The sequence below is a fragment of the Grampus griseus genome, assembly GCF_964374135.1.
Source record: "Grampus griseus genome assembly, chromosome: 15".
Lineage (NCBI taxonomy): Eukaryota > Metazoa > Chordata > Mammalia > Artiodactyla > Delphinidae > Grampus > Grampus griseus.
Genome location: NC_139009.1, coordinates 2091667 through 2106807, shown reverse-complemented (window position 1 = coordinate 2106807; position 15141 = coordinate 2091667). Strand labels below are relative to the sequence as shown.

At 48.4% G+C, this 15141-nt stretch overlaps 1 protein-coding gene across 1 annotated transcript; it reads right to left on the bottom strand.

Moving 5' to 3' along the window:
• Positions 1-6942: 6942 nt before the first annotated feature.
• On the bottom strand, positions 6943-12946 carry RPS7 (ribosomal protein S7). The gene is made up of 7 exons (XM_082672320.1): positions 12844-12946; positions 12553-12636; positions 12390-12461; positions 12078-12221; positions 11226-11290; positions 7943-8093; positions 6943-7054 (listed from the first exon to the last, which is right to left on the bottom strand). Exons 2-7 carry the CDS (start codon positions 12625-12627, stop codon positions 6977-6979), a joined length of 585 nt encoding a protein of 194 aa, XP_082528446.1. The 5' UTR covers positions 12628-12636; positions 12844-12946; the 3' UTR covers positions 6943-6976.
• Positions 12947-15141: the final 2195 nt, after the last annotated feature.

The following is a 15141-nucleotide window of genomic DNA, read 5'->3' as shown; positions in this document are numbered from 1 at the left end:
ACATGTAAGTTATATCATACAATATTTGTCTTTCTCTGTCTGTATTATCTCACTTAGCATAATGACCTCAAGGGCCAACCACGCCATCACAAATGGAAGGACATTTCTCCTCATGGCTGAATAATATTCGATTGTGTATGTATATATATATTTATCTCACACTTTTATCATTCATGCTTTGACAGGCACTTAGGTTTCTGTACCTTGGCTATTGTGAATAATGCTCCAATAAACCTGGGAGGGCAGACATCCCTTTGATAATGTTTTCTTACCTTTGCATAAATACCCAGAAGGGGAATTGCACAACCATATGGTAATTCCATTTTTACTTTTTTGAGGAGCCTCCACGATGTTTTCCATAGTGGCTGCACCAATGTACATTCCCACCAACAGTGTTTTCTCCACACTCTCGGCAACACTCATTACCTTTCATCTTCTTGATGCCCGGCATTCTGGCAGGTGTGAGGTGATAGCTCGCGGTTTTGATGTGCATTTCCCTGATGATTAGCGATGTTGAACATCGCTTCATGTGTCTGTCGGCCATTTGCATGTCCTTTGGAAAAATGTCTTCCTGTTTCATCAAAGAGCATCTATTTTTAAAAACCAACACTAACATCATCCTCAGGTGAAGGCTGAGTGTCCCCTCCTGAGATCAGGAAAATCAGGACAGCAATCTTACTTCTTATTTAGCAACATGCTGGAAGTTCCAGCCCATGCAGAAGGCATGGAAAGGAAACAAAAGCCACAGGGATCAGAAAGGGAAAAGTAAAACAGCCCCTTGCTGCAGATGACACGACTGTCTGCCGAGAAAATCCCAAGGAGTCTACAAAAAACTTCTAGAACTATTAAGTGAGTTCAGCAAGGTCTCAGAATACAAGATAAACATACAAAAATCAGTTGTATTTCTATAAGCTAGCAGTGAACGTATGGACACTGAAATTAAAAGCAATACAATTTACAATTGCTCAATAAAATGAAATTTGTAGGTATAAATCTAACAAAACATGTATAGGACCTATATGCTGAAACACAACATGCTGGTGAGAAAATCACAGACGATCTAAACAAACGGAGAGACATGTCATGTTCATGACCAGAAGGCTCCGCATAGGATGTCATTTCCCCCAAAACCGATCTACAAGCTTAACACAATTCTTATTGAAATCTCAGCAAGAGTGTTTACAGATACAGACAATACTATTCTAAAATGTATATGAAAGACAAAGGAACCAGAATAGCTAAAATAATTTTGAAAAAGAATAAAGAGGAATCAGTCTACCCAGTTTCAAGACTTATTATACAATGGAACAGAACAGAGAACCCACACAAATGTACCCAACTGATTTTGTTAAGTTTTTTTAAATAAAATGCACATAACATAAAATTTATCCTCTTAATCTCTTTAACTGTAGAGTTCAATGGTATTAAATACATTCATAATGTCACGCAACCATCACTACCATCCGGCTCCATATTTCTTTCCACCTTGTAAAACTGAACCTCTGTCCCCATTAAACATAACTCCCCACTGTCCCCCCATCTCAGCCCCTGGCCACCACCATTCGACTTTTCATTTCTATGAACTGACTATTCTAAGCATCTCAGGTAAGTGGAATCACAGAGTATTTGTGTAACTGGCTTATTTCACTTAACCTAATGTCCTCAAGGTTCATCCACGTGATAGCAGTTGTCAGAATCCCCTTCCTTTTTTTTAAATTTATTTTGCTTTGTTTTGTTTTAATTTTATTTTTGGCTGCATTGGGTCCTCATTGCTGTGTGTGGGCTTTCTCCAGTTGGCGGCGAGCGGGGGCTACTCTTGGTTGCGGTGCGCAGGCTTCTCACCGCGGTGGCTTCTCTTGTTGCGGAGCACGGGCTCTAGGTGCGTGGGATTCAGTAGTTGCGGCACGCGGGCTTAGTCGCTCCGCGACTTGTGGGATCTTCCCGGACCAGGGATCAAACCCGTGTCCCCTGCATTGGCAGGTGGATTCTTAACCACTGCACCACCAGGGAAGTCCAATTTTTTTATATATATATTTATTTATTTACTTTGGCTGCATCAGGTCTTAGTTGCAGCACAGGGGATCTTTAGTTGCGGCACACGGGCAGGATCTAGTTCCCCAACCAGGGATCACACCCGGGCCCCCTACACTGGGAGCGTGGACTCTTACCCACTGGACCACCAAGGAAGTCCCTCCCCTGCTTTTTAAGGCTGAGTAATGTCCCACTGTATGTACAGACCATGTTTTGCTTATCTATTTATCCACTGGTGGACACTGGGGTTGCTTTTACATTTTAGCTCCTGTGAATAATGCTATGAACGTGGGTGTACAAATATCTCTTCCAGACCTTGCTTTTAATTCTTTTGGTTATACCCAGAAGTGAAGTTGCTGGACCGTATGGTAGCTCTATTTTTACTTTTTTGAGGAGCTGCCATACTGTCTTCCGAAGTGGCTGTACCACTTTACACTCCCACCAACAAGGGTTCCAATTTCTCCACAGCCTCACCAGCACTTGCTATTTTCTGGGTTTGGTTTTGTTTTGCTTTGATAGCAGCCATCCCAAAAGGTGTGAGGTCGCTCTCTTTGTAGTTTTGACTTTCATTTCCCTCCTGACCAGTGCATCTTTTCATGTGCTAACTGGCCTACGCGGCACTCAGCGTGGCTTGCGTGATTTTAGTTCCCCGACCAGGGATTGAACCTGGGCCACGCAGTGAAAGCACCGGGTCCTAACCACTGGACTGCCAGGGAATTCCCTAGACCCAACTGATTTTTGACAAAGGAGCAAAAGTAACTCAGTGGAAGAAGGATGGTCTTTTTTTTTTTTTTTTTGGCGGTACGCGGGCCTCTCACCACTGTGGACTCTCCCATTGCGGAGCACAGGCTCCAGATGCGCAGGCTCCGCAGCATGTGGGATCTTCCCGGACCGGGACATGAACCCGCGTCCCCTGCATCGGCAGGTGGACTCTCAACCACTGCGCCACCAGGGAAGCCCGAGGATGGTCTTTTTAATAAATGGTGCTGGAGCAGCTCAACATCCAGAGGCAACAGGTGAACCTTATACAAATATTAACTCAAAATAGATCACGAACTTAAGTGTAAAATTATAAAACTTTTAGAAAAAACACAGGAGAAAAATCTTCAGGATCTAGGGATAGGCAAATAGCTCTTAGACATAAAACACCAAAAGTACAATCCCCAGAAGCAAAAATTGATAAATTGTACTTCATCAAAATGAAAACCCTATTAAAATGCAAAAACATGCTATAGGAGGGGAAAAAATATTCACAAACTATATATCTACCAAAGGTCTTTTATCTAGAATTATAAAGTACTCTCAAAACTCAACAGGAAAATAACAATCCAGTTAAAAAATTGGGCCACAACATGAAAAGCTATTACAACCAAGAGTCTGTGCGGATGGCAAAGAAGCACATGAAAGATGTCCCAACATCACTGGCCACCAGGGAAACGCCCCTCACACCCACAGTGAGGCACACCGCACACCTGTCACAATGGCTGCCACTGAAAGGAGCAAGGACCCCAAATGCTGTTGAGGATGACAAGCTGGGGGGGATGTAATGGTGCAGCCGCTCTGGGAACAGTTGGGCACTTTCTTAAGACACTGAACATGCAACTACCCTACAACCCGGCGATTGCACTCCTGGGCGTTTACCCCAGGAGCCAAGACTTACCTTCACATGAAAACCTGAACATCCACGGCGGTTTATAGCAGCTGAATCCCTAACAGCCCCAAACTGAGAACAACTCAGACGTCCTTCAATGGCGGCTGGTTAAAGAAACTCTGGTCCTCAATACCTGGGAGCACCGCTCGGTGGTAAAGGAACCAACTACAGACACAGCACCAACTGGGAGGGTCTCCAGAGAATTCTGAATGAAAAGAGCCAGTCCTACAAAGGTTCTGCACTGCCTGCTTCCGTTTATAGAATGGTACTGAAATGATGAAACTACAAAATGAACAGACCAGTGGTGGCCAGGGCCTGAGGAGGTGGGCGTGGTGTAAGAGAGGGACAGAGGGACGTCCGTGACCCGTGATGTGGGCCCTGCTCCCGCAGGACCTGTTACCACTGGGGAGACAGGGTACACGGACTCCTCTGGTTTACTTCTTACAGCTGCAAGTGAAGCTACAATTGTGTCAAAATTAAAACTTGCACTTAAAAAAAGCTGCCTGGGGCTTCCCTGGTGGCGCAGTGGTTGAGAGTCTGCCTGCCGATGCAGGGGACACGGGTTCGTGCCCCAGTCTGGGAAGATCCCACAGGCCGCAGAGCGGCTGGGCCCGTGAGCCATGGCCACTGAGCCTGCACGTCCGGAGCCTGTGCTCCACAACGGGAGAGGCCACAGCAGTGAGAGGCCTGCGTGCCGCAAAAAAAAAAAAAAAAAAGCTGCCTGACACTACCTTTCTTTTGTTCTATATTATTAGGCTGCATACTCTGTCCTCGCCTCCTGCCATGACAATGCTTTTCTATTGAAAGAATAGACAGTAACTCAGTATTTTCCCTAGCATGGTTATCTGAATTTATTCCTGGTAGCTTTTAAAACATTTATTTCAACTTCCTAAGCCATTATTGGTATGTCATGTACTTCTTTAGGTTGGTAGTTATATTTGGAAGAAACTCATTTCTTTCATATGAGGTGTTTGACCTCAGGCATTTTGAGTTTGTTTTGTGCAGAGAATAATCTGAGTTTTTGAACTGACCACACCATTGTCCAGGCTGTAACTGATGAGCTCTTTGTACGTGGAAATCACTGTGAACCACTCAACCAACTTAAATCCAAAATAATGCAACCCTAGCCCAGCTTCAGCCTTGCCCCAACTCCCCGCCAGGGGACATCTGGCAATGTTCTGAGGACAGTCTCAGTAGTCACACCGTGGAGGGGGCGAGGGGCACTGGCTTCCAGGACGCTGCTAAACATCCAACAACGCCCAGGAGTTTCCACCACAAAGAATAACTAAGCCCCAAATGCCAAGAGTGCAGAAGTGAGAACCCCGTGGCCAGACCCCAAAGATGCCCACAGCCACTGGGACACCCCCGACCAGAGGACTGGGACGGCGGCTGCGCTGCACTCCCAAGCCACTGAGACGCAGTCGCTGGGCTGTGTTTGATGCACATGGGGTGAAGGCTCAGCTCCCGGGGGCCTGGCTGGGATCAGCATCACTACTCAGTCCTCACAACCAGCCCCCGAGCAAGGCATCACCGCTCCATTTACAGCTCAGGAGACAGGGCAGAGAATTAGAGCACTGGCCCGTGCTCACACAGGCAGGGGACATGCCGACCAGACCTCAAGGACAGCAGATCACACACGGCCGTCCCGAGGCCACCCTCCCTCCTCCCAGCCCCCTTTCTTGTCTCACAGCTGATAGACGGGGGGTACTTACCTTCTGCTTCTGAGTCCTGAAATGTTAAGCACTTTTTATAAAAAGCGCCAATAACCTGAGAATTACTCTGTTACAAAAACAAGTGATAATTTTAGACTAACTTGCCTATTTCCAGTAGATTGCAAATTAGAACCATTTTCAGATCATAAACCATGTTTACACCTGCTTTGCAAACAAGTACCAAAAGCCATCAGAATCACTAAGTGCTTCTCCTCTGGGCTTCCCGCCTCCCGCCTCCCTTTTTCCTCCTTCCCCTCGGCTTGTTCTGGAACGCGCGAAAGTCATGGCCACCAGGAACAGGCTTTTCCCTCAGGAACTCTGACCTCCAAAGAGACGGGCCACTTCCAGGGGACTGGGACAAGAATCTGGCTCATCTCCCAGTTATTATTTACATTTCTCAGACATAACTGAGAAATCTGGACACAGGAGCCAGATCAAACCCATGTGTCTCTGGCTGGGAATGTTCCCCGGGGTCACAGCACCGTGCAGCCGTATCTCTTCACCACTTTGTCCACGAGGACGTTAACCACGGCCTGCTTCCGCCTGAAGGCTTCATTTCTCCAGAGCCCACGACAGCCCAGAGCAAGGCCAGGCCCCCTGCCCCAAGTGTGAGGACCCCCCCCACCCATCCGCTAAGCCTGCTCGCTGGTGGACACAGAGCGGACGTGGTCCAGGAGCCCAGCCGGCACAGCCAAGGGCCCTAATCTGGAGTGCACGGCACCCCGTCGTGACGAGAGGTAGGTTCTGGCTTCACCCCTCAGAGACACCACATATTACAACGTCCAATGATGTTACATCACCAGAGATCATCAGGGAACGTAGTACTGGAGGATACGCTCAGAATCGGCTGGAGGACTCCTGAAAACCCCGATGGTGGGCACCCCTGGAGCTTGATTCAGGAGGCGGGGCAGGCCCAGGTGTCTTCATTCCACCGAGCCCCGAGCTGCTGGCTGCTGCTGGTGCAGGGACCCCGCTCCCAAGGCCCAGTGAGCGCAGCCGTGGAGGGCGAGCTGACCTGCCTCCGCCCCGCTTGCTGCCCGGCCCGGCTCCTGCCCACTAGGCCGCACATCCTGCGACTCCAGGTCAACAACTGTCCCCTGCCTGAAGGGACAGGCCTGCAGGGTGTGGCAAGGTCAGCAGCGCACAGGCCCAAGGCCAGCGGAAGGCAGGATGGGGAGGGGCAGCAAGGGCGGCTCGTGTGAAGGCGGCAAATCAGACAGCGGACGCCAGGCTAGGGCAGCCCTTGGCCTCTCATGCTCCCCAAGACAATCCGGCTCTAATGTAGAAGACGGATAACCAACAAGGACCTACTGTAGAGCACACGAAGTTGTACTCAATATTTTATAATAACCTAAGGGAAAAGAATCTGAAAAAAGAACATATATATGTGTAACTGAATCCCGGTGCCGTACACCTGAAAGCAACACACGGACGCAAACTGCAAGGACCCTCTGTTCAAGGCCTTCCAGCCTGTGCAGGAAGCTACTTGATAATGCTCACAGCTCTGCACCCACAGCTCTCTCCTTTGGGAAAACAGACCCAAAACAATATTGTGAATAATATTTTATTTAGTCATTTTTGTTTACAACTGAAACTCTGGGAACTCAAAATTAACATCTTTGCCCGTGAGCTTCTTATAGACACCAGAAAACGTTTCAACCTACGAGAAAAGAAATAACTCATCACAAAACATTTCAATACACATTCGTCTTAAAGCCTAAAGTCTGTGAAATTGTGCCCTGTATGGTTTTTCTCCTCAGCAACCAGGCAGAGAAGGAATATACCAGACATGCCTCTATAGTCCCAAGCTGGGGGCAAGCTCCTCTCGTGTCGTGGGACAGGCCTCCACAGCACTGCACCCGAGGGCTGGCTCCTCTAGGCCACTGGGCAGACCCCGGGGGACCCCAGAGGTTAATGCTCTACCAGGAATGAAGCAAAGTGACAGTTCTCCCCAGATTCTAACACGACCACCACCCCGTCCATAAAAACAGCTTTACTAAAAGTCACACCATGGAATTACTTTACTTCAATTTCTCTAATAACTTAAAAGGTAGAGAACTCCATCTTTTAAAACATCCCCCAGGACTTCCCTGGTGGCGCAGTGGTTAAGAATCCGCCTGCCGATGCAGGGGACACGGGTTCGAGCCCTGGTCTGGGAAGATCCCACATGCTGCGGAGCAGCTAAGCCCGTGCGCCACAACTACTGAGCCTGCGCTCTACAGCCCGCAAGCCACAGCTACTGAGACCATGAGCCTAGAGCCCATGCTCCGCAACAAGAGAAGCCACCGCAATGAGAAGCCTGCGCATCACAACAAAGAGTAGCCCCCGCCCACCACAACTAGAGAAATCCCGCACGCAGCGACATAGACCCAACACAGCCAAAAAAAAAAAAAAAACAAAACACCCCAATTTAAAACCTGACATATAATCCAAGAGGAAGTGGGCCCTCAGTTCACAAAGATTGGTTCTGCTGCCACATGGGGATGGGTTAGGCTGCATTCTACCCTTTTCTGTTCTGGATCTTTCCATAATAAACAAGGCCTATTACCTTGTGTTCCACATTGTTCTGCTGTGCTTTATCCAAATGAACCTTTATGAGTCGGCTGCCGTCCAGCTTCACGCGGATCCTCTTGCCCACAATCTCACTTGGGAAAACCAAGTCCTCCAGGATGGCGTCGTGCACGGCTGTCAGAGTGCGGCTTGAAGAATAGAATACAGTGACAAAAGTGAGAAATCTAGCAAGGTCTGCCCTCCTGGGAGCCCCAAGGGCACCTCTTGAAGTCAAAAACATAAATGGCAAACTCCAGGTTCCTGAAACCAGATTAACACTAGCTTTCAAGTAATCTACTTTCATCTAATGTATCACACCACGTGCCATTACCAAACTAGAACAAGTTAACAAACACCCCATTTTTTTTGGCTACACGGCACATCTTGGGGGATTTTAGTTCCCTGACCAGGAACTGAAGCCAGGCCTAACCACTGGGCTGCCAGAGAATTCCCGACACCCTATTATTTTATTTCAAAAGCTTAGAGTATTTTAAACGTGTTATCTTGTAAAGTACACATACACCAGCTATTATGACTGATTTTCTCCAGGGGATGGAGATTGACAATGACTTTTATTTTCATACATTATCTTTAGGTTTATTGTCAGTCGTATGATTTCTCAACTAAACCACTGCAGTAACCTCTTTCCTCTCTCCAAAACTATCCCATCCGTTGCTGTCAAAATAATCACTGATGTCATTACACACTTCACCTACTAAAGACCCTTTGAGGGCTCCCCTTGGCCTCCAAAAGGCACCAAACCCCCCTTGTTCCCTGCGATGGAATGAGGTGACATCCCATCCCAAAAGACACTGCTCTATCACCAGCTCTAGGATGTGGCCCCTCCTACGAGGGTCCCCGGTTTCCAGCCCATCCCATCACACAAACTGCCAAGGGAACCATGCTCCTCTCCTGAGTATCATTTCAAGTTCACGATCCATCTGGCTGCCTGATGAGAAGGTTCAATTAATTCCAAACCTTTAGAGTATCAGCTTTGTACCACAGGATATCAGGAATGAGCAAATGAAAAGACAGCTCTCATTCTCAATGTTTATGCAGCTACCCTGTATCATGGAACGTGTCTAGGTCTTGTTCACCCCTCAGTGGATCAGACACTATGTTCTACTCATTTCTATTTCCTGTCTGGCAGCTCCCACGCACACAGAAGGGGCTGCTAAATAACTGCAAAGGCCTCACTGCCCCATGGCGGACCCACTTTCCAAAGCCTTTATCACCTCTCCAAAAGCAAATGAGATAGATGGCCCAATCGATAAATGGCTGCTAACCACCGATTAAGCACTTCTTACTCTTACAGGACTAGGTAGGCACACATATGGAAACTTGCTAATTACTTCCTTCAAAACATAAATTAGGACGGAATCAAAGCTAGCCTCAAACTCAAATTCCAACCCAGTCTAAAGACTTTTTAAGGGGGAGCAGTGGCAACGCAACTTTAATAATCACAAAGCACAGGAACTAATCTGCTTCAGAAGAAAAATAACTGAAACCCTGCTACAGATGAGAAGCCAAAGAAAACATAAACCCCAGCATTTAATCTGTTGTAGGAGAGAGATAACGACTGAGAAGGAAAATGAATCTGAAGGCAAGAAACCAGATTGGAAAGGGGTGGATTCACTCTGGCCTCCCAACTAGACCTCACTGCAGGAGAATGAAGACTCCCATGTCTAGACCAGGTCACTAGGAATGGGCTGAAGTCATTACCTGAGAAAATGTGCAAACAGGTTTGGGGTGAAGGATAATTAAGGCTGTAGATCTGGGAGTCAGTGCCTTAGTTGGGTGCGAAGCGAAGGATCCGTCTTTATACTCAAGTACTAACTGGGGTTGTCAAACCACTTTTTAAGTATCATAATTAACAAACTAAACGTTCTTGATTATCCCCTGTATTTGATCTCTTGCAAACTGTCCAGAATAAAAAAAAAAAGCTAAATTCTTACGCTACTCCAGCTACTCCAACTGCCAGCTACTCCAACTTAAAACAAGCTCAGGGGCTTCCCTGGTGGCGCAGTGGTTAAGAATCCACCTGCCAATGCAGGGGACACGGGTTCGAGCCCTGGTCTGGGAAGGTCCCACATGCTGCGGAGCAATTAAGCCCGTGTGCCACAACAACTGAGCCTGCACTCTAGAGCCCGCGAGCCACAACTACTGAGCCCACGTGCCTAGAGCCCGTGCTCTGCAACAAGAGAAGCCACTGCAATGAGAAGCCTGCGCACCAACACGAAGAGTAGCCCCTGCTCGCCGCAACTAGAGAAAGCCCGTGCGCAGCAACAAAGACCCAACGCAGCCAAGAATAAATAAAATTTATATTTAAAAAAAAAAAAAAAAAAAACAAGCTCAAGGTACTGACCAACACTCCGAGTTCCAGAAAACCTGGAACCGGCCTTTCTAGGCTCACCACTACTCCCTCTCCCCCCTCCACCACAGCATACGGTACAACACATCCACCCACAACACTGGAGACCCATCACTTCCTATTTTAGAAACAAGACTGACTGTAAATTCCAGCGTCACTAATGCTAGCTGTAATGAGCAAACGATGGGGGAGTCTCCTCATCCCATAAGCAGGGATGCTAATACTACAAATTCACAAGGTTGGCCTCTCTGGCAGTTAGAGGGATGCCTGAGTATTGTTTTCTCAAACTGGTCCAAGGGCAGGATCTGCAGCGATCCAATAATCCAAGTCTATGAAACCAGAGACTTCAACAAAATACCAGAAGGCCCAAAGAGCCAACTTGCAATATCTAAGTTTCTGTCAGATAACCTGCAGTTCGATCAAATTTACAAAGCCTCGTCCACCAGCAACTACAACTGCACTGACACCTTCAACCCGTGATGTGAGCAACAGAAAAATCTCATCTTTCAGCCTTAACCCACAGCAGAAGTCAACAATGAGGATGACAGGTCGCAGCCCACCTGCACATCTGGTGTGCTTTACCCCACGGCACTCAACTCAAGATTCCTCCCCACTGTTCCTACCCTTTGCCCAAAGAACTGGAGGAAACAATCTCATCTTTTGTGATAACAGTAACCTATTATACCACCTATGTGAATATACGTAATTCTTACCTCCAGAGTTACTTTTAAAACATTTCGCATATAATTACAGAAAAAGCTAAGTCACTTGATAGAAGTCCCCGTGCGAATGGATTTCCTACGTTAACAACATTTAATTTTAGGAGCCTACTCCAGCTGACTATAAACAACACACGCCAGTCAAGAATTGTTGACAAGAGTGGTGCGTTTTTCATGCTGCTAAAACTTACCTCCTGGGACGTTTTTGCTTATTTTTTGTACGGCTTTTTCGAGTTGGCTTAGGCAGAATTCTCCTCTGTAAAGTAAAAATTATCACGCAACAACAAAAAAAAAGACCGTAAGTAAGTCGGCAGAAAACAAAGCACTGTCAACCTGCTTTAAAAACCAAAGGACTCCACGGCTGAATAAATGCAAAGCTCCAGAAAGCCGAACAACCTATAGACCCAACAAGGTACTGAGAAACTCTCTTACGTACTCCCCGATTTCTCGGTAATTCTTCCAGAATCCGTGGCTTACATTAAAATGCAACTGGAAAATGTTGGCTGCTCCATGATATGACTGATCTCCCAAAGATCACACCCCTTTTCACGTCCCATCTGGCCCACTACCCACTTCAGTACTAAGCCAGGATACCACTCCGTTAATTCCTCATCAGCCGGGCACTTAATTTCTATAGATTTCTGTTTGCAGGAAGGCCAGATAACTTTAAAAACAAAACAAAACAAAACCTCTCGACCGTGTTCCACTTTCCCTACATACCATTTCTTTGCATCTCTTTTCCTCCCCAAACCTACGTCTGACGCACCAGGCAGGAAAACCTCGCTGAACCTCAGACAGGCAATTCCATCAGGCTGAAAACTCAGGCTCACTGCAAGCACACGTCTCACCGCGATCACCTGTGTGCACCGCCGGTGCACCGACGGCGCTGCACACACAGAGCCGCCTTCGCATTAACAGCAGCCGTGCGCCGCCTCCCTTTAGCCCAGTGCGAGCACCCTAAGCTCCGGGAACAGCTTCTTCACACTCGCGAGCGACGTATAACGGGACTCGCAAGACGGCGCATTCAGCAGCAGCACAGCTACCTGCGCAATAAAAACAACGTGCTTCCCGCTGAACTTCTTCTCCAGCTCCCGCACGAGCCGGACCTGGATCTTCTGGAAAGACTTCAGCTGAGGAACAGGAACGAAGATTATGATAGCTTTCCGACCGCCACCAACCTCAATTTCCTGGGAAAGAGAGAGCAGAGAGGCGCACTCTCGCTTAGGCCCCCAGCGCCGCCCCTCCGGTCTGGCCCAGCTGAAGCGGTAACGCGCCGCGCCGACACCGTCACACGCTCGACACCCGAGTCGCTGGGGCGTCCCGCCAACAGCACGTGCCCCGACGCCCCACTGTACCTTGGCGGCCGTGATGTTCAGCTCCCGCAGCTGGGCCTTGAGGTCCGAGTTCATCTCCAGCTCCAGGAGGGCCTGCGGGAGAAGAGGCAGGAGGGCACCCTCAGCGCCCGGACCCCGGACCCCGGACCCCGTCGCGGCCTCTGCGCTCCGCCCGCCCCCTCACCTGGGAGATGCCCGACTCGAACTCGTCCGGCTTCTCGCCATTAGGCTTCACGATTTTCGCGCTGGAACTGAACATGGCCGGCACCTGGAAGCACGGAGCGCTCAAGCCGGGCGGCCCGCGACCCCGCCCGCCCACCCGCCCGCACGGCCCGGCCCCGGTCCCAGCCCCAGCTCCCCCCGCACACGCCATCGGGGCCCGCGGGCCGGGTAATCGGCCGCATCTCCACCCGGGGACCCCAGACGTGTGCCCCTCAAAGCCATCGGGCCAGCACAGCGGCGTCCGGCAACATACCTTGACCAAGCGGCCAACGCTCTCTGCAGCCGCCGACTCCAGTAGGCTTGGGAAGAGGCCTGGATCTCGCGAGAGTTCATTAAATCCCGGCGGCAGAGGGGAAGAGGCGGGAATAGTGCGAGTCAACAAACCGGAAGAACCACTGAGAAAAGGTGGAAGCCTAGAGAGTCCCAGGAAGAGGCTCCGGAGGACCAGTGCGTTGGCTATGCTTTTCGCCCGCGAGAGCCTTCTCTTCCGGGCGGTTTGCGGGAGTTTTTCTGCGTTCCCTGGAAGTTTGAGGCGGTAGCCGGGTGGCCGGGCCGGAGTCTGGGCTGGAGCCCCGGGCCCGAGAAAAGCAACCTGGGCTACCCCTGAGGTTAGGACGTAACTTAACACGAGGAAGGGGCTTCCCTGGTGGCGCAGTGGTTAGGAATCCACCTGCCAATGCAGGGGACATGGGTTTGAGCCCTGGTCAGGGAAGATCCCACATGCCGCGGAGCAGCTAAGCCCGTGCGCCACAACTACTGAGCCTGCGCTCTAGAGCCCACGAGCCACAACTACTGAAGCCCGCGTGCCTAGAGCCCTTGCTCCACACAAGAGAAGCCACGACAATGAGATGCCCGCACACCACAACTAGACAAAGCCCACGCGCAGCAATGAAGACCCAATGCAGCCAAAAATAAATTAATTAATTAATTAAAAAACAAAAAACACGAGGAAGCTGAAGTCCCTGCTGAAGCAATGGGAAGGAGTCACAGACTTGGATGCCAGTTCTGTGTGTAGAGAACCCAAAGGATGACATTTGTGAAAGCTCTTTGGAAACGAAGTGCTTTACAAATAAATGTGATTTTCAGGCCACACGTGGCTCTCGTATTGACTGCTTGGTGCGGCCGACAATTCTGAGACATCTGTGAACGGCGGTGGTGGGGCGGCCTGAAGCTGGAGGAGAACCACCCCAAGGGGTGAAGACCTGGGGGCCAGATGCAGGACGCGCGATTCCAGGAGGAGGGCCAGAGCGGGGGAAAGATGATTGGGAAGAGTCGGGGCTCGAGCTGGAGAAACGGATGTGGTCAAGGTGTGGTGAGAGATGGCGAATTGCCTTAGAATGGACCAAGAAGTCAACAGAAGAATGTTTTGTTGGAAAAGTGCCTACTGTCCTGTCACTTGAAACTCATGTGTAAAGCACTACCTGCCCTAGACAGGAGCCAAAAATACAATTCACAAATAATTGTTAATGCGAATGTTCCGTGCTAATACTGCCCTAGGTGCTAGTTATAAGGGAAACCCACGGGATCCTTGCCCTCGCGAGATTGCAGGTTAGAGAACATAATATCCCATAAATTGTATGGCTAAATATATAATGATGAATTGTAATAACACATAACAGTAAAATGAGTAAAGGTGGCCAGGAGGATTCATGCTTTAAGAAGTCATGGAATTCTTTGGAAGAGATGGAATTAACCAGCAATGTGGAAGAGTAGTCACCAGAGAGAAGGGCATTTCTGACGCAGGGAACTACTTGTGCCACATTATCTGGCAAAGGGGAGATAACTTAGTCTACTTGAGCTTCAGTGTCCTCACTTGTCAAATTTAACAGCAATTATCTACATGGGCCAGGCGCTGTGGAAAATGCTGAAAACAATACACTAGGTGATCTCTAAGATTTCCAACAACTTTAAATAAGCTAAGATTGTGTTCATCTCAGATTTTTAAAGCTGTATATGCTTCTCTAATAATGTTTCAAAAAAAAGGGCAACTAACTATCTCACTGGAAAATTAAGAGTCAGCTTGGGACTTGTTCAAGAGAGAAAGTATAGCTGCATCTGCAGTCTTATCTGGGCAGCCATTCTGAACCCTCTTGATGAACCATTTCCATGTCAATGCTCTACATGCCTTTTCAATCTGGCTTCTGTGTCAGCCACTCCACCAAAGCAGCACTCCAAAAGTGCCTTCAGTAAAGTACTTTCTGGTTTCCAGTACTTTGATGAGAGGAGTGGTGAGAGAAGACATCCTTGCCTTGTTCCCCAACCCTGGGGGAAAGCATTCTGTCTTTCATCAGTAAGTATATGACGTTAACCTTAGGTTTCCATAGATATTCTTTATCTTTATTTATTGAGGAAGTTCCCTCCTATCCCTATTTTCTAAGAGTTTTTATCATAAATGGGGTTATGCATTTTATGCATCGATTAATCACGTGAGTTTCTCTTTTTAGCCTGTTAATATTGTAGACTACATTAATTGTTATTCACATATTGAACCCACCTTGAATGTCTGGAATAAACCCCAGTTGGAAATAGGATACAATTCTTTTTCATATTA

Bases quoted from the DNA above. Each gene is read 5' to 3' on its own strand.
- RPS7 (XM_082672320.1), bottom strand. From the start codon at position 12,627: ATGTTCAGTTCCAGCGCGAAAATCGTGAAGCCTAATGGCGAGAAGCCG. The intron at 12,222-12,389 runs GTACAGTGGGGC...TCTCTTTCCCAG, and splicing joins TGAACATCACGGCCGCCAAG to GAAATTGAGGTTGGTGGCGG. The intron at 7,055-7,942 runs GTAATAGGCCTT...CTTTTCTCGTAG, and splicing joins AGAACAATGTGGAACACAAG to GTTGAAACGTTTTCTGGTGT.